This window comes from Oenanthe melanoleuca, unplaced genomic scaffold, assembly GCF_029582105.1.
Source record: "Oenanthe melanoleuca isolate GR-GAL-2019-014 unplaced genomic scaffold, OMel1.0 S304, whole genome shotgun sequence".
In the NCBI taxonomy this organism is placed as follows: Eukaryota; Metazoa; Chordata; class Aves; order Passeriformes; family Muscicapidae; genus Oenanthe; species Oenanthe melanoleuca.
In genome coordinates this window covers 1-18,894 of record NW_026612953.1, presented here as the reverse complement: position 1 = coordinate 18,894, position 18,894 = coordinate 1, and the positions used below count along the sequence as shown (strand labels likewise).

Sequence of the window (18,894 nt, the reverse complement as noted above, 5' to 3'; positions counted from 1 at the left end):
TTTCATGTAGTCAGTCATCTTCTCAATTTAATAATGTGTATTTCAACATCTGTTTGAATCTAGTAGAACCAGCATCCCTGGAAGTGTTCAAAAAACATGTTGGATGTGTCACTTGGAGACATGGTTTAGTGGTGGGCTTGACAGTGATTGAATTCACTCATCTTAATCCAACCTGAGGCAATTCTGTGGTTCTATGATGTATTTCTCAACGTTGTTGAGACCATAATAAAGTCCTAATTTTCCTGTTTGTGTTAACACTAACCCTTGCAATCTGTGAGAGTGCATGAAGATTCAGGGGCTGTAACTATGGGAGGGTATGAAGAGTGCTTTGCTTCAGCATTAGGAACATTTGGTTTTTGACAGTAATGAAATTGGTAATTATAGCCTGTCTTGATTTTTTTTTTTTTTTTTTACTCATTAAACTAATTTCTTAATTACTAGAAAACGCATTCTGTCTCTGAGATTCTGCACTGTATTTTTTATAACAAGGTGACTGAATTGCTGCTTTAACTCCAAGTTTTGACTTTAATTATGGGATGGTATGTAGTTTCTGCAAAAGAATTAAAACTATTTCAGAGCAGTGGGGTGAAGGAGAATTGGATTTACTCTGACGAACTATTTCCATGGCCACTTGTAAAATTGTTCCTGTGTTCTTCTGTTACAGCTTCTTTGTTTTTCTATTTTGTTTTGTAGACACAGATGAGGACACGGTGAAAAGATGTTTTGCCACGTTTGAAGAGAAATTCTTCCAAACATGTGAGAAAGAACTTGCCAAAATCAACATTTTCTATTCAGGTAAGGTGCTTATTTTGTGTGTATTTGTGGAAAATTCAACAGCAGAAAAAGGGCCTGAAGGTCCCAGACTTTCAGGATAACCACAGTGGTGATGCAGGTCTACCATCAGGTAATTAGAGGGTGGTTTTGTTTGGAAAACTGCTCTGGTTTAATCACAGGTCTGCAGCTAAACCCTGTATTTGGCTGGAGGGAGAATTAATGGCAGATTTCATTTCTTCAAACTTTCAAGGTATCCTGCTGAACTTTATGGAGATACTGTTGAAACTAAAGGACAGAGTCTTTTAGCTTATCCATGCTGCCAATCTCCTGGCCATGTTTTAAGTGTGCTGAGCCTCCCAGCTGGTGTTTGCTGAGCTTCTGCAGGAAAAGCTCTCCTGGGCTTGCCTGTGTATGGTAGCTTGATCATCTTAATGGGTTCAACAAGTTTTTAAACACTGAACTCTTACTGAAGCTCCTGCAGCTTTCTGGGCTACAAAAGCCAGCAGCAATTGTCATGGACTGCATATTTTGAGTAAAAATGTTGTGATGGTACAGTGGGGATTTCTAGGTGTCATATATCAAGTGCTGGTTTCTGTTGTTTCCTCTGAGAAAGTTGCCTTCCTCTCCTGTGTTTTGAAAGCTACTTTAGAATGGATTAATTGGAAATTCACCCTGTAAAATTACTACAAAAGGCTTGGTGTGCTCTGGCTCCTCCTGCCTTTACACTTCAGATGATTTTCAGCCTCTTTTGGTGAGGTTTAAAGGAGAGCATTTAAATGAAGATACAGCTTCTATACTTTCTCTTAACATGCTGATTTATTAATTTAGTGCTATAAAAAGGATTTACAGTAAAATATGGTAGCCTTTTCTAGTTCTGATTTTAATCTGGTAACAAAGGCACAATTGAATTGTGCAAAATATTTTCATAACCATTGGGTGATGACTTTATTGCTAGCTCTTTCACTGGCAGCCAGGATCTGAGTTGTGAACTTGAGGATAGCTGAAAGCATGACAGATGCAGTGGCTGAGCGCTGCAGCTTCCCTCTGTTCAGCTTCCATCTAGGGAAGTAAATCTCCTTTGGGCTGGCTGTGCCTGCTCTCCCAGCTCTCTGCAGTTGAGTGAGTGTCAGGACAAGAGACAGTTTTTTAGGTAAAACTGATGATTTTTATTAGGTCAGCTGGGTTTTACACTTTAGAGGCTTTTTCTGCACACAGTTTATACATACCTAACTCAGCACTGCTCTGTGTTGTTTCCCTGGGAGATTCTGTGCTCTATCCCAGATCTGAGGCTTTTATGCTCAGAAATTTCCTTTCTGAGCTGTATCAGATCCTGTGCATTGTGAGCTAGACTCTGTGCAGGAAGTTCTGTCAATTTAGATGCACAATGCAGATTATAATTTTCCCTAATGAGGAGCTGCTGCCACACGTGCACCCACATGTATGAACCCATTCCAGCATTGTTTAAATGGCATTAATAACATAGGGTAGGGTTGGTTTTTTCCTCAGCTAGCTGTCATTTCAAAAAGTTCCAGGAGAGAATACATGTAATTTGAAATTCTCCTGTGATAAGATTAAAATAAGTCTTTTATTTGCAGAAGAGCGACGTGACTTCCATAGAAGGGAAACCTGTTATTAGGGTTATTAGCATTGAGCTACAGCAATAAATGTTCCATCAGTGGTTCCTACCCTTGATTGTGTCAGAAATTTGTCACATTGGACCCTATTGTAACTCCAGGCATGTGTTGGCTTGGATTATGACCTGGCACATCCTATTTATTAAAGGTTTATTACACAGCTTATTACACCCCTGTCTTTACTAAAGTAAACATTGTTCATTTTCAAGAAAATCAAGTTTTCTGTTGCTGAGGAAATGAAGCAGAGAGCATTTTCCCTGTGCTGAAGGCTCCTCAGTGAGCATGACCCAGGATTGCCATAGCAAAAACAAGCTCATCCTCTTGGGGTGGCCTGATCCTGAACCCCAGTTCCTCCACAGAGCACTCAGAGCTGGAGTGACTGCTGCAAAACCCTTTCCTTGCCCTTCCCTGTGTGCTCCCTTCAAACATTGCCTTAATTCCCCAGCCCATTATCCCAGCTCAGTGGAAAGGAAAACTGCCATTAACTAAATCAGATCTGATAAACAATTTCCAGTTTTTTTGACTGTGCTCAAGAAGATCTATCCCCAACTGTAAGAAAAAAGAACTGCAGTAAAATCTTCAGATGGTTCCAGCAGAGGAATGCCTATTCAAGAGCTAAAGTTTTGTCTGTGGCCGGTTTTGGTTTATGTTTGGGATTTTGTAGATGACAGGTTTGTTATATTTTAAATCACCATCATCAGGATTTGGCTAAACAAATTTCAGTGGTTAATTTAGGAATGGTTTTGTTATTTGTAGGAAACCCTCATTTTAAATTGGAAAGCAAAATATTGAACACAGTATGTACAAGGAGGGAAGGGAAGGAATGCTAAAAGGGGCTGCCTCAAATGTGTAGCTGGCAGGAGATTCAGGCTGTTGATCATCTCTCTGGTGAGACAGGCTTTGATCATACCCATGTAAACTGGAATTTGGGGAGAAATTTTGCTGCTTCTTTAGTGCAGTAGTCTTTTTTCATCATCCTTATGTGTGAACTTTTGTTTAAATTTGGAAAATGAAGTCAAAAACCAGCTTGGAACTGAGTAGTTGAGGTGATAACTCTTTAGACTCTCTTAGGATCTAACAGCATTTTTTGGGCAAAGCTGCTGCTTTATGGCAAGCACTTCTGTTGAAGTCTGCTGCTATTGATTTTGGATTTCTCATTAGACTTTGCCATGAAATTACACTTGAGCTGAGGGCTCTGTGGGCATCAGGTCATGCAAAATGCTGCAAGACAAGAGTGGTTCCAGTTTCTAAGCTTTTTTTAAACTCTCTTGAGTGACATATTTTTTAAAGTCACTTTTCAGACTGTTAAATCAGTGGTGGATAGTGCTAAATTAGTGATAGTGGTATATGACTTTTCACTGGTTTTGGAGTATGCTGCAAACTGAGCAATTCATTTCTATCCTTTGCTGCTTCCCTGGGCCATTCCCTAGGAGGTTTTCAGAACAGCAGCACACATTTTGTTTTATTTTGTTTTGTTTTGCTTCTGCATTGAGTCTTGATGGTAAAAAAAACCATCCTTTAATAAAATGAAGTGATTTGTGGATGGGATAACTGGAGTCAGTGCAGGAGAGGGAAGGTGGTGACAGGATGGCTGTTTCTCAGGAGTGGCATTTTTTATGGATAGCTGTAGTCATAAACATTTCAAGGCATCATATTTTCTTTAAATATTGTGTTATTAGATTGATGGATGTTAGGATTTTTCTGGACATCAGGACAGTGGAACAGTGCTTTCAATTGAAAATATAAGTTTAAACTCTTCCATATCTACTGATTTGATTTAAAAGAAATCTCAGTGTATCACAGATGGTTTAATAGATGTTTTCAATATAGAGAATGAACTTGTGAGCTTTATTTATACAAAGGCTTTTGATTTGAACAGATATCTGTTCCTTCTTCCCTAGGGAGTCCCCATAGTGTGGAGGGATTATTGTTTTTGCAGTCTGATCTTGTGGTAAATATTATGTGGTTATAGGCTGTGGGCAGACAATTCTCACTGTGGGCTGCATTGCCTCTGTTTGGTGGAGTCTGTGCAGCTGTGGAAGTTGTCAGAGAGGAGTTGCCCTTTCCTGCATTTTAAATCTTCTTTCTTTAATAAAGTTTATAAGCAAGAAATTTAGAGTTTCAGGCTCCTCTGTACTTAATTTCTTATAATGATCCCAATTTTCTGTTTGGAAATGCATTCTTCATCTGGCAAATACCCTATGCACTGTTAATTTATTTATAGAGTACTTTTGCTCTTAAAATTAAGCAGAATTGAGTGAGACAAAGGAAAAGGAAGAGTAAGTCTTACATGTGAGTGGGGAGCAATTGAGAATTATCACTGAGTTATGTAAGATACTAATGATGAGAATTATATTGGCATGCAGGAGGCTGTTGGGGCAGAGCTTTGCATAGTAGAGGGGCCTTGTGGCTCTGTGGTTTCTGGTGTCCTGCTGGGTGGAGGTGGCTCCAGCACTGTGAACCTGGTCAGCACCTTCCTGGCCAACACCAACACCCATGGTCTGTGACCCTGCTTATCAACAGAGATGCCAAGGCTGTGATTGTAGCCTAGCAGGGGAAGAAAAGCCTGGAAGGAATCAGTTGTACAGAACAAAGAGAACAATAACAGTCTCAACTATGCTGGTTTTAGCTTTAAAAGATTGTTATTTAGCCAAAAATATTATTTTCTGAGAGTACATAAAGCAGCATGTTTAAAGGAATACCTTCTTCATAATTGAGGTGTGAGAGAGAGACTTGTTCTGAAAACACATTAAAATGACATTTAAGTGCAGGCTGGTGGCCTCTTTAACCAGTAAATAACAAGGCAATGCTTCTAAAGTGAGGAAAAGAGGGATAGATTATTGCAGTGGATCGTGTACAGCAGCCAGCAGTGTTTAACTCCTGATCAAAGCAGAGCTGTGTTTGTCTGTCGCTGGGAGCTTGGCAGAGGGGCCGTGCTGCTCTCTGAGTAACAAAATTCAGTGTCACATTTGAAGTGTGGGGTTTGTCTTCTTTGATTTCCCTACTGTCACATGAAAAGATAGTAAACATGTAGTCAGTAGTGGGTGCACAGATCTGAAAAACGCTTTGCTTACTCACTGTCATGTTTCATAATATTGTCTAACAGGATTTTTCTCTAATGCTTCTGCTGCACTTGATTTATCTGGGAAAGAGGAGCTGCTTTTCTGTGCTCAGAGTAGACGTGTGGTCAGTGCTTTGGTATTTGGATGAGACCCTATCTGCCTGCCTGCTGCCTCCAGCCAGTGTGGGGACAGCCTGCCCTGCTGTCCTTGTGCTGGGCTGCAGTCTCCAGGTACAGGCTGAGCTTCTTCCATTCCTAGCAGGTATTTGTGTGCTGCTGGACTGAGCATCCTCCAGAAATCAAAGCTGGGATGGAAGTTCAGAGGTCTCAGTTCCTGGCTACTGCTGCTTTAGTCGGTGCTGAAGGGACAGCCTGTCGATTTTGACCACATTAATTTTCTTTTTTCTTGAGAACTTGTGTGTTTGCATAGGTTTAATGAGGAAAGCTTCCTTCTCTACTCTGCCCACATCTGGAGTTCTGCATCCAGGTCCAGGGCTTACAGCACAAGAAGTACATGGACCCATTAGAGTGGGTCCAGAGGACTGGAGCACCTCTGCTCAGATCCAGGCTGGGAGAGTGGGTCCAGAGGACTGGAGCACCTCTGCTCAGATCCAGGCTGGAAGAGCTGGGGATGTTCAGCCTGGAGAAGAGAAGGCTCTAAGGAGACCCTACAGCCCCTTCATGTGCCTGAAGGGTCCAAGAGAGCTGGAAAGGGATTTTGGGCAAGGATATGGAGAGACAGGGCAAGGGGGATTGGCTTCACAGTGACAGAGGGCAGGTTTGAATTAGATATGAAGAAGAAATTCTTCCTTGTGAGGGTGCTGAGGCCCTGGCACAGGTTTCACAGCCGGGAGAAGCTGTGGATGCCAATCCTTGGAAGCGTCCACAGCCAGGCTGGACAAAGAACAAGTGGGAGGTGTCACTGCCAATGGCAGGGAGTTGAAATAAGATGGCCTTTAACTCAAACCAGTCTGAGATTCCATCCTGTGAAAAGAGAAATGTGCAGAGCTATTGAGTTTAATGCACCATGGGGGCAGGCCATGCAGTACAGTGCAGTTTACCCATAGGCACGTTACTTGAGGAACAGGTGCAGCGTTTTTAGGGCTGGGTTGATGCCTACAGAGGCTGCCTGGAATGGAGGCTAGGCAATGTTAAAAGGAATAAATTAGAATGCCCTCAAAGGATTCACCTTGGGCAGTACAAGAGCTTGGCCATGGCTCCACCCAAGATGGACTCAAAGTCATGAGTTTTCACACTTTTATAAGTTTTGATCTATTTACATATTTGGGTTAATTATTGTCCTGGTGTGAAGGACAGGTGTCTGCCAATAAAAGCAGGAGCTTCTCTTTGAAATGGAGAATGTAAAGCCCCTGCCTCCAAATTATTATAATTTTGAAATCAAGCAGCTCTCAGACAAAGATATGGGAATAGAAATAACAGTTCTTTACTAGGAAAATTCAAATAGAAATGCAGTATTACAAAGAACAATCCCCAAACCCTGCCAGAGTCAGAATCCAAGCTGACACCCGTCAGTCAGTCAGGGTGTTGGCACAGTCCCATTCAATGGTGGCTGCATCCTCCTGCAGTGGCAGATGTGGTTCAGCTGGAGCAGTGCTCCTGGAGAAGGTGCAGTTTCCTCTGAAGGTGCAGGGATGATGTGCAAAGGTCTGGCTTTCCTCTGGAATGCAGTGGAAAGAAGGTTCCTTGGTGTCCAAAATGTCAGTTTTTATCTGGGTAGGAAAGGCTTGGCTGCTCCCCTGGCTGGAGCATCTCCCAGTGGGATGATGGAATTTTATAAGTCATGCAGTGGGACTGAATGGGCCAGCAGCAGATGATATCTTCCTGGAGGGAGGATGGGCTGTGGGAAAGATAAAGATGATTGCCCCAGCTGGTTTAAAGCTGGCCCATTAGCAGATAATATGTGCCAGGAGATCAGGGTCACTGCCCCACCCGGCTCAGGAGATGGGGACAGAATACACATTTCTGGTCACATCCTCTATTGCAACCCAGGACAACTATCCAATTACAGCTTCAGGTTATGAAGTCCCAACCTCCCAGGTTGTTCTCCTCAGTTCCCAGGATAAAAAGTATAAAGTTGTTTACACTTTTTAGGCATGAGGCTGCAGTGGTGTCCTTGGTTCTGGGGCTGGAAAAGGATTGTTTGGTCTGACTGAGCTGTGAGGAGAACTTGCTAACACTTTATATGAAGTTCAGAGTCGTGCACTAATGCAGAAATGAACATGAGAAGTATAAAAGCTAGATGAAGGCGTTGGGGTGGCCTGTGTGACCCTGCCCGGTGACTGTCCGTGTCCCTGCCCGCAGAGAAGCTGGCGGAGGCGCAGCGCCGGTTCACGACCCTGCGCACGGAGCTGCAGTCCACGCTGGACGCGCAGAAGGAGGCCAGCGGCGCCTCCACGCTGCAGCGGCGCCGAAAGCCCGTCTTCCACCTGTCCCACGAGGAGCGTGTCCAGCACAGGAACATCAGAGACCTGAAACTGGCCTTCAGTGAGCTCTACCTCAGCCTCATCCTGCTGCAGAACTACCAGGTACCCACAGCGAGCCAGCTGCAAACGCCTTCTGCTTTGTGTGTTTGTGTGCTCCTGGTTAGAAGGACAGGTGTCTGCCAATAAAGGCAGGAGCTTCTCTTTGAAATGGAGAATGTAAACTCCTTTCCTCCAAATTATTATAATTTTGAAATTAAGGGGCTCTCAGGCAAAGATATGGGAATCAGGAATAACAGTTCTTTACTAGGAAAATTCAAATAGAAATACAGTATTACACAGAAGAATCCCAAAACACTGCCAGGGTCAGAATCCAAGCTGACACCCGTCAGTCAGTCAGGGTGTTGGCAGCCAGTCCCATTCAATGGTGGCTGCATCCTCCTGCAGGGGCAGATGTGGTTCAGCTGGAGCAGTGCTCCTGGAGAAGGTGCAGTTTCCTCTGAAGGTGCAGGGATGATGTGCAAAGGTCTGGCTTTCCTCTGGAATGCAGTGGAAAGAAGGTCCCTTGGTGTCCAAAATGTCAGTTTTTATCTGGGTAGGAAAGGCTTGGCTGCTCCCCTGGCTGGAGCATCTCCCAGTGGGATGATGGAATTTTATCAGCCATGCAGTGGGACTGAATGGGCCAGCAGCAGATGATATCTTCCTGGAGGGAGGATGGGCTGTGGGAAAGATAAAGATGATTGCCCAGCTGGTTTAAAGCTGGCCCATGAGCAGATAATATGTGCCAGGAGATCAGGGTCACTGCCCCACCCGGCTTCAACAGATGGGGACAGAATACACATTTCTGGCCACATCCTGTATGGCAACCCAAGGTATGTGTCCTCGAGTTGCCTCACTCAGTTTTTCACCTGTTTCTTCCTTTTACTGGGGGCCCCTAAACACTTGTAAAGAAAAGGCAGGTAGCAGTGTATACCTGGTTGTTTTTAATTGAGCTAGAAGTGCTAAGCTGCCCTGCAGAAGGACTTTTCCTTCTTCTTTTTCTGGGCTGGCTGATCCCAGCACCTTTGTCCAGGCAGGACCTCTTCCTTCTGTCATGTGTTGTTCTATGCAAGGCAGGCTGGGGAAGAAGCTCTTTTATCTAATATTTGTCCTGAAACTTGAAATCCCAATGTACTGTTTTCTCTTGGCGTTACCATGGTAGTGGCTGTGACCTTGCTGTATCAGAATTTCTTGCAAAAACATCAATTAAATAAAATATATATATTTTGATTTCTGCAGGATACAGGCTTATTTGCCTTGAGGTATGAAAACAAATTTTTAGTTGTACTTGGGTTTTTGGCCTGATACATATTGCAGATGCTGATCTTGTTCCAAAAATCTTGAAATAAAAATCTGAAACTGTTAATATATTTTTGGCTAGGCTATCTCTTCTGCAGTTAAATGCTCTGAAATGCTTTAAAGTGTTTTACTGTGAGAGGTTTTAGCTTGTTAAATAAGAACGTTGGAGCTTAAATTGACTGCATCTGTATTTAGATCTTCAACAGATCTTTTTTACTAAACAAAATTCACAGTCAGAATAACTTCAATACCTGCTGTATGGACAGAACTTATTCTCCCAAAATTCTGACTACTTGCACCTCTCCCACACTGATGTTATCTTTGAGCATGTGTCTGGAAACTCTGAGTTTCTTAATGAAGCTCTTTAACTACTAGTGGTAGTTCCTAGTTCAAATTCCTGGGAAAGGTGGATTATGTGCATCTTTTTAGGAATGGAGTGAAGCAGCATCACCTGCTGTGATTTCTTCACTTAACATTTATTTTCTTTTTTAACAGAAGACAGCTGCACTTTTAATTACAAAAAATCAATTCTGAGGCTTGATGAATTTAAATAGGGGCTGATCTGGGTCATTCCTTTGGGAAATCTTTTCCTGCTATTCCTCTGTGAGGAAAGGCAGATTGTGCACTGGTATTTTTGCTTTTTGCTACCAGGAGTCCAGACCCACTGTAAGTCTATTAAATATTGATCTACACCCCATCTGGTTTTGATAGCTTTCACACTTTGCAGAGGCAGAAGAGCTTATTTCTACAACATTACACCAGAGAGAGAATGAGAAAAATTTTCAAATTGGTATTGAAGTGTAGGAGTACCAAGGAATACAAACACAAAAACAGACATAAAAGTAAATCCCAGAGTACTACTGTTGTTAATCACTCTTGAGCTTAGAATATAACAATGAGTAATATTCAAGCTCTTACAGTTTTGGAAAGAAGGAAAAACAATAACAAGATGTGCCTGAGCCCTTCATGTAGGAGATAGAATGAAATCAGCAGCAGCATTATAAATATCAAACTGGCTTTGATGAAATGCTGATGCCTTGAGTTGGGTTACTGAGGAAAGAAAATCCACCTGAAGCAAATTCCTCTGTCTCTAAGGGCTGAACAAATGCATTCATTCCTGAGTTACACAAACTAAACATCAAATGAAACTATAAGCAGTCTCCAGGGCAGATCTTACATGTTTAACTTATCAATGATTAAACTTCTGATAAAATTAATTTATTGTTACCAGCAGTGTATTATTCTAGAGAATCTGTTTATTTGAAATGCTCTGTTTTAGGACAAACAAATGCTGAGAAATTAAGCATAGAATATTTAGTTACTTATTCTGTATATAATACAGTGCATTTATTGGGTGAATAATAGAGCCCAAGCCAGTTTTATTAAATTACCTTGCTGGTGCATTTCCTGACATATATGAGCAAAGATTTTTGAGTCCATTATTTGATTCTACTTGATGTTGCATTATATTATTTCCTAAGTTGCACTGTTTGTTGTTTGTGGAGGGTTTTGATTTTTTTTTTTTTTTTTTTCCACAAAATGCAGCAGAAATGGAGGTCAGGCTTGGAGAAGACCCCCTTGCCAAATAAAAGCAGAAAGAATAGCCAAGTATCAGACTGCGTAAATGGTGTTTGTTCTGTTGCACAGTCCCATCACTGTGTGTTTGTTGTCAGAAGCATCACTGTGACCAGCAGTGCTTTAATCATGCACTCTGAGGTTGCAGAGTTTCTGCAGCCAGAGGGTGAAATGCCACTGGATAGATTTTAGGGTGTCTGGTATAAACATATCTCAGCCAGTCAGGGCACCCAAGATTTAGGCTGGGATTGTACCCATGACAGATGAAGGGATGTTATTTCAGGCCACAGAAAGATCCCTGACCAAAATCATCCTTTTGTTGCAGTTTTTAATGAGATGTTCTGCTCTCCTTGGGTGGAATTCTGGCTATTCCAATAGAATATAATTAAAGTGTCTTGTCTGCACTAAGGCAGGTCATTAAAGCTTTGGCTTCCTGCTCCTGTTTCCCCTGCCTCATTTCCCACCTGGATGGGAGGGTCTGGCATTAAATCACTCGAAGCATAATTACATTGAAAATAATTTCAGTGAGAAGTTGGTGCCTTTCCCCAGGGTATTGGATTTTGCTGTTTTCTCTGGCTTTCTTTACAAGCTGGTCTCTAAGCTTTTTTCAGAAGTGGGTCTTGCCATGGTCTCTCTGTGTTTCTGCTGTTGCTTGAATGAAACATTGAGGTTTTTAGGTGGCACTTCCTGCGCAGTGAAATGCAGGATTGCAAATACATCATGGCACAGCAATTGCTGCTCTGTGATGAGCTTTGCATGTCTTAGGTACTGTGCATGGGTGTTGAATCAGGGATCATCTATAACTTGGAAATCAACAGTTGATTCCTGTTTCAAGCATTGTGTGCTTGTCTCTACAGACTGGAGAGTTAAAGCTCCCACAGCTGCCAGCCCAAGCTGGTTTTGCAGTCATTGAGCAACATACTCTGTGAAAAAAACCGTGCTGCTGTGAGGATGCACTTGTCTGGATTTAATCTGCTGCACTGACAACTTTCATACAAAGATTTCCCTTCTATAATAATTTAACTGGAGAACTTGATTTGAAACCAGTGTAAAGTTCAAAGAAGTCAGTAGCTCAGATTCTTCAGAAGGGAAAACCCCTTAAGGGTTATTTGTCTTCGAGGTAGCATCAGGTCACTTCTTGCATAAAGGAGGAAGGTGGAAGTGATCTGGCTTTTCAGGAAATAAAAAGGTTTAGGTAGGTTTTATGCCCTTGAGCCAAACTTTTTTTTCTTTTTTTGCTAGGATTATATATTCGTTTAGTAAAGTAAGAACTCAGAAGCCTGATTTTGATTCTGACTAACTATTCCATTCTCACTAGCACTGGAGAGAGAGAGCCATTCCTCTTTTTGGGAGTTGGCTGGGGTTTAAAAGCCAGCATGTTTTTTCCCTTGTGTGCAGAACCTGAACTTCACTGGCTTCCGCAAGATCCTGAAGAAGCATGACAAGAACCTGGAGACGGCGCGGGGGGCGGAGTGGAGGGTGGCCGAGGTGGAGGTGGCTCCCTTCTACACCTGCAAGAAGATCAACCAGCTTATCTCTGAAACTGAGGTGAGGAGGCTGGCCTAGGCACTGCTCCTCTTCTAGCTAGCAGGAAAAAAAAAGGGATTTTGGTCACTGCTGGTTTCTGGAAGTGTTCGAGCCCAGGTTGGATGGAACTCTGAGCAAACCTGTTCTGGTGGAAAGTGCCCCTGCCCATGGCAGGGGGCTGGAACAAGATCTTTAGGTCCCTTCCAACCCAGACTGTTCTATGACACTGTAATTTCCATAGTGTTTTGCCCTCTCTGTAGCTTGTATTTGCCAAGATGGCTACTTATTGATTTTTGAAATGCCACTGACTTCTGGCAGTGCTTACATAAATACAGATATGTTCTCTTCAGCTGGTACCTTTTCCCTTGGCAAAGCCTAGTGCAGCCTTGACTTCTGCCATGAAGGAACTTGGTGCAGCATGGTGAGCTTTTCATGTCTCTGTATTAAAAAAACACTGGGCCAGGGCTCAGCTGTTACATGGAAACCAACCTTTAGTTTTGGTTTTACCACATGCTCATCATTCAGATGGACTTGAGTGGTGTGTGTCTTTGTCTCCTTAGGAAGTGGTGACCAACGAGTTGGAAGATGGAGACAGACAGAAGGCAATGAAACGCTTGCGTGTTCCGCCCTTAGGAGCAGCTCAGGTGAGAGATGAGGGCTGTGCAGCAGAGCTGCTCCTCACACTTGTCAGGGTGCCAAATCAGATTCAACATCTGAACAAAACAGTGGAAATAATTGATGTGAGCATGCAAGGGGCTGGGCCAGATAATCTGCTTTAGTTCCGGAAGGTTTGGAAATAGGTTACTGCTCCTAATGCATGCAGACAAGGTAATGAAGGGAGGAGATAAATGGAAAAAGGAAATTTGTGCTAATAAAAGCATATGCTTAGTGTTTGTGTGGTCTGGAATATTTTTCATGGGGCACTGAGATGCCCAAGCTCTGTTTCAAGACGGCAAGAATATTACACAGCATTTTGAATTTTAAAAAACCTCACTTCAAGAGCAAGGGTGCAATCAGAATCAGGGATCAGGAGCTTATGTTTCTGGTTTTAAGTTTGCTCTGCAAACTAATCTGACTGTGCTGGTAACCTGTTTACCTCACCTTAATTCTGCCATGGCTTTGTTCACAGCCTGTACCAGCCTGGACTACATTCAGGGTTGGATTGTTCTGCGGGTTGTTCATTGCACTGAATGTCACTGTCATACTTTCAGGTAGGTGTCCTGCCATGCCTTGGTTTGGGTGTATTCTCCTCACTTAGGGAGGGCCTGCACCTGGATGTTCTGGGTTAAATCAGAGCCATATCACACTGGTGTGAACTACTAGTCCTGCTCAGCAGCAGGTTGGGGTTTTTCTCATGTTGTATATGTGAATTCTGAACACAAAAATCCTTTTCCTCTGGTTTCCTCCTTATTTTTGGAGGGATATTCTGAGGGTGCAACATCTATGTGTAAAAACATATTTTTGTTATCATTCTGGGAATACACAGCCCGTTCCCACCTTGACACAGGTGCTTGTAGAACTTGAGTTTTACATGGTATTGACTCCCTAAAGAAAATACCACCAGACACAGAGCCATGTGACCAGATGCCACTCGGGATGGAAATCAGGAATTCACGTGGACATTCCTAGGATTTCAATGCCTGGAATCTACTAATGGAATTAATTGACTTTTTCTTATTGGCAGATGTTGGCAAGATTGTTTAACAGCTACAATTAATGGGTGGATCTCTCAGGCCCTGGCTTTATTCTGCTTTGTGCCTTCTGAGTTTGGCCCCTGATTAGAGTAAGAGCCACGTTAGTGCTGCAGATCCAGACACAGAGCTTAATCACAAGCGGCTTTACTAATTGTGTGTGTGATTTCTGGAGTGTTGTAACTTGCTTAAGCAGTACAAAGGAAAAGGCTTAACAAATCAACTTAGGAGCTCTTGCATTAGGGAAAGCCCATGTCTGTGTTTTTCTGACTTAAAAGAGTTTTTAATCGGATGTTTCTGTAATTGGATCCAGCTATCTCTTGGGATAAAATGCCTCTGTTTGAGGAGCTGTTTGCAGTGCTTCCCATTTGGTCTTCCTGTGGTAGAGGCATGCAGTTGACCCATCTGCATGAAGGGCTTGTTTAATGTGTAGAAACTGTTCTTTATTCATCATTTCTGTTACTTCAATGTTTGATCTCTGTGTGAGATGCAAATATGATTGAAGCCAGTTGTGTTTGCTTTCCCTCTCGGTGCTAAAGAATGAGAGAGTGACTCAGTTGTGAGAAGGAATTCATAAAAATGATTCTGTCTCTAAAGCAGGTGTTACAAACCCAGTGTGGGTAATTGGTGTGTTGTATCAGCAAGCATGATCTAGTAGCTAAACATTACTGCAGATATTGGGCAGAAACCTGGATTCCAAGTGCAGTGGGTGTTTTTAATTGGCTCATACTTTGCTAACCTCTCAGCTGCTTTTGCCAAATTGTTTCTGTGATTTGTCCAGCTAAGATAGGATTTTAGTGTTCTATGTGGAGAATTTGTGAAACAGTGTCAGAACATGGCTTCTGTCAGTAACCCAGTGCTGTACTGCCTGATTTGAAAACTACAGCAGCAGCATTTTACAGACATGAGTTCATCATCACTTGGGGTCTGTTAAAGGCTGCAGAGCTACAAGTGGATCCCAGGAGGGTGTCACCCTAAAGAGGACAAATTCTGTTTCTGTATGGGCTTCCCTAGGTGAAAGCTAGTGTCTAAGTGAGGTTGGAATTTCACAGAAATGTGCATTTGCTTTGTTAACCAGAAACCTGCCAGATTTCATGCAAAATCTCATACCCTTGCTGTGGTCCTGCTCTTGTTTGAGATTTAGGCTGCCATTAGACTTATCACCAGGGATATTTTCATTTCTTAGTCAGTATTTTCGTGGCTACTCTACCCTGTTTGGAGTTTTGACCAGATGACCCATTGTGGTTCCTTCCAACCTTATTCATTTTGTAATTTCCCTTGGTTTTCAGGTAAAAATTTGAAAATCTTTTTTTACATTTCCACATTTAAGACTCACTTCTTTCAGCTTTTTTGGGGGTGTGTCATTTCTGTCCAAAAGCTGACTCTGTTTTGCCTGAATCCAAGAGTCTTAAGTTTTAAATTTCAAGCAGTCATTATTTCTTCCACAGCTCTTTCTCTGTAAGTTATGTAATATAAAATGTAGATGCTGAACACATGAAATTCCCTGTGGATTTGCTTTCTCTGAGAAAAAGTTTGAAAAACTTGGGGCTGTATTTTAGCCAGGTCTGTGGGAATAAATTCTCAGCCTCAGTTCTGTAAAGTGCACATTCTTTGTTTTGCCCCTCTAAGAAAGCATGTGGGTGAGAAACTCAATGAAACTAAAACTGGGGATTGAATAACTGTATTTTATTTATGCTTTTCTCATCAAACCTCTGCCTAGTGACCAGAGGAGACTGTCCTTTGCACAGAGGTTTATGTTGTTTGAAATGAAGCACATTTCTTTCCAAACCCCTGGAAAGGAAGCAACAGGCTTTCCAGCACTGCTGCCTTGAGCTGGGATTTCTGTTTGGGTGGGGCTGGGTGTTGTAATGCTGGCCATGAATATGTATTGCATTACCATTGTACTGAGTTCAGTGATTAGGAGGGTTTAGCATTGTTTTAAATGCTGTAAATGGTTCCTCTTGGTTTTGTGGGGAGCTGAAGTGTTTGTGTATCTGTCTGTTGGGATTTCATCTCTATTAAACCAGAATATTTAAGTGCCTCTAGCCAGATTTATGCTGGTGCTGTCCCTTGTGCCTGTAGTGTGAGGCAGGGATGCTGCTAATGATTCGATTACAGCAGCTGAAAGGGAATTTTCCCTAGAATACTCCTAAATCCTCTGGCAGGCTAGGCACAAAGTCCTCCACTTGCTGGAGCATGCAGTTGTGTACATGTGTTACCCTGTTTTCTCAGGGTACAGCCAAAATCTGAGAACCAGGATAAAGCCTTGCTTTGTGAGATGACCTTTGCTATCCCTAAAATCCTTCCCTTTTTTTGTCTTTGCCAGGTGTGGCTTTTATAGATGGACCAAATGTGTGGCCACTGGTGAGAATCTATCGAGGTGGCTTTCTCCTGATAGAATTCCTCTTTCTCCTGGGTATCAACACATATGGCTGGAGACAGGCTGGAGTCAACCACGTCCTCATCTTCGAACTCAATCCCCGCAGCAACTTGTCCCATCAACATCTCTTTGAGGTGAACAGGAGGGATTTTAGAGTGGCTGAGCCATGCTGGGGATCAGCAGGATAAATCCTGCACTGTTTCCTGGCAAGGACTCCTAATACAATTAGAAGGGGAAGTTGCTCAAGTCTGATTAGATTACAGGATTGAGCACTGCTCTCCCTTTTCTTCTAATGAGAACACATTGCAGGTTTCAGGCTGTGTTTTCATTAGGTATCTGTGTGGTTGTTTTTTTTCCCTGCAGATTGCTGGTTTCCTGGGTGTTTTGTGGTGCCTGAGCCTGCTGGCATGTATATATGGTAAATTCACCTACATCCCCATGCAGGTGAACCCACTCATCTTGTACGGCTTCATGTTGCTTTTTCTCATCAACCCTACCAAAACCTTGTATTACAAGTCCCGTTTTTGGCTGCTCAAACTATTGGTAAGTGTCAAAGCTGGTTGAAATAAAATCATTTTTTTTAAAATGCTGTGGCTGAGCAGTAGCTGTGAAGTGTATACAGGTGTCACTAACCTCAGGAAAAAGGGATGCTGGGGGAGCTGGTACCATGGTGATTTATAGAGCAGACCTGATCAGGTGTTGACTGCAGATAGTTCTTGAGGATGGGTTTGCACAAGCATATTCTGCTTCCTGTACCAGTTGACTTGTTAACCTTCTATAGACAGCTGCTTACAAACTTTTGCATGTGTGGAAACCCTTGGATGTCTTTGCTTGTTTATTCCTTAACCTAGTGAAGCAGATTGATTAGAAGTGCAGTGCTCCAAGGCAAGTCTGCATGGATGCTCCTGAGCCCAAACTGTGATAGTGCCAACATTCAGAGGGTTAACTGATGGAGAGAGAACCTTTGGAAATGTTACTGCCTATAAAATTATGTTCATGGGTGGGGTTTTTTTCTGTTTGTGCTCTTAAACCAACTCTTTGTTTGAGACTGAGCTCTTTATTTTCCTGTAAGATAAGTCTGGTAAATTCAATGTAAATATGTGTGCTGCTTCAGTGTTCCAGTTATAGGTGGGAACTCTGAAAGAACAGTTTTCAGACTTGCAGAGTGACTCATGAGTTTGTTCCCAAATGGCTGTTTCACATGCTCTTCCCCACCCTGTGCACCCTTTTAAATTGGCTTTAATCAAGCTGATTCTCCTGATACCTTCTTCTTGCTGGCACTGCTCTGAGAGCTTTGGGCAGAAGAGGGTTTGGCTGGCTGGTTTTCTTCATAGAATCATTTTAATGCCAATTAAAACAATTAACTTTATCTGGAACACAGCAGAGATGAGGCACAGCATCATGCTTTGAGGACGTGCATGCAGGTACACACACAGTGAATTAACCTCTGTCTGCTCACCTCTCTTATTTGATTTGCTGGCTTGCTGCTATCCCAGCTTCTTCCTTTGTGCCTTCCAGCACTCAGCCATCCTTCACAGAGGTACCTTTAGTCCCAAGCCTCATTAGTCTGGCTGCTGTCCCCTGGTGCGAGGGGAAGCACTGGATGTGCTTTAACCACATGAGCAGTATCTGTGCTAATTTACCTTAATATCTTGCCAGGGTGAGATTCTCAGTCTCCACTGAGCTGTTAGGCTGTTTGCAGCTCCTGCCCTGTCCCAGTGATCTCCAGACTGTGCTGCAGTCTGAGATAGAGTTGTAGGATCATGGAATGGCCTGAGTGGGAAGGGATCTTAAAGGTCATTGAGTTCCAACCCCTCTGCCACAGGCAGGGACATTTTCCATGATCCCAGGTTGCTCTGAGCCCTGTCCAGCCTGGCCTTGGACACTACCAGGGATGGGGCAGCCACAGCTCTTCTGGGCACCCTTGTCCAGAGCCTTACCATCCTCACAGGGAAGAATTTCTTCCCAATATCCCATCTAAACCTATGCTCTATCAGTTTTAAGCCATTCCCCCTTGTCCTGTCACTAAATGCCCTTGTAAGCACTTCCCAGAAAACCTTAGAACTGTGCTATTCACACAAAATTATGTTTGGTGAGCATTTTTCTTCACACATTTCATACGTTTCATTTCCAGCCAAAGCAAAATCTGACATATCAGGTGTAGCAGAGCATTACTGGCACTTCCAATTTTTCTGGGGCATGCTTGAGTGTGCATTTCCTCATGGATCTAGGAGGCTTCCAGCCTCCACCTGTGATCAACATCAACTGCTTGTTGGGGATGGCATCTCTTGTGCTAATCCCTGAGGGATGGAGATTGGCATCAGAATTGATCTTCCTCTGAGTGCAAAGTTATTTAGCATGTAGTAAAGTCTAATTCCCCTGCCAGGCTCTTCTTTCTTGCTGTGTGCTTAGGTGAGCATTCTTTGTGCCTTTGCTGGCAGATGAGAAGCCCCTGAGTGCCCTTGTGTGGGCT

The 18,894-nt window shown here is 42.9% G+C and overlaps 1 protein-coding gene across 1 annotated transcript; it reads left to right on the top strand.

Annotated features, from left to right (window-relative positions):
* The first annotated feature begins 618 nt into the window (after positions 1-618).
* LOC130266866 (xenotropic and polytropic retrovirus receptor 1-like) lies at positions 619-16,985 on the top strand. Its single transcript, XM_056516146.1, has 7 exons — positions 619-795; positions 7,792-8,015; positions 12,222-12,371; positions 12,911-12,994; positions 13,480-13,561; positions 16,368-16,555; positions 16,785-16,985. Exons 1-7 carry the CDS (start codon positions 624-626, stop codon positions 16,983-16,985), a joined length of 1,101 nt encoding a protein of 366 aa, XP_056372121.1. The 5' UTR covers positions 619-623.
* Positions 16,986-18,894: the final 1,909 nt, after the last annotated feature.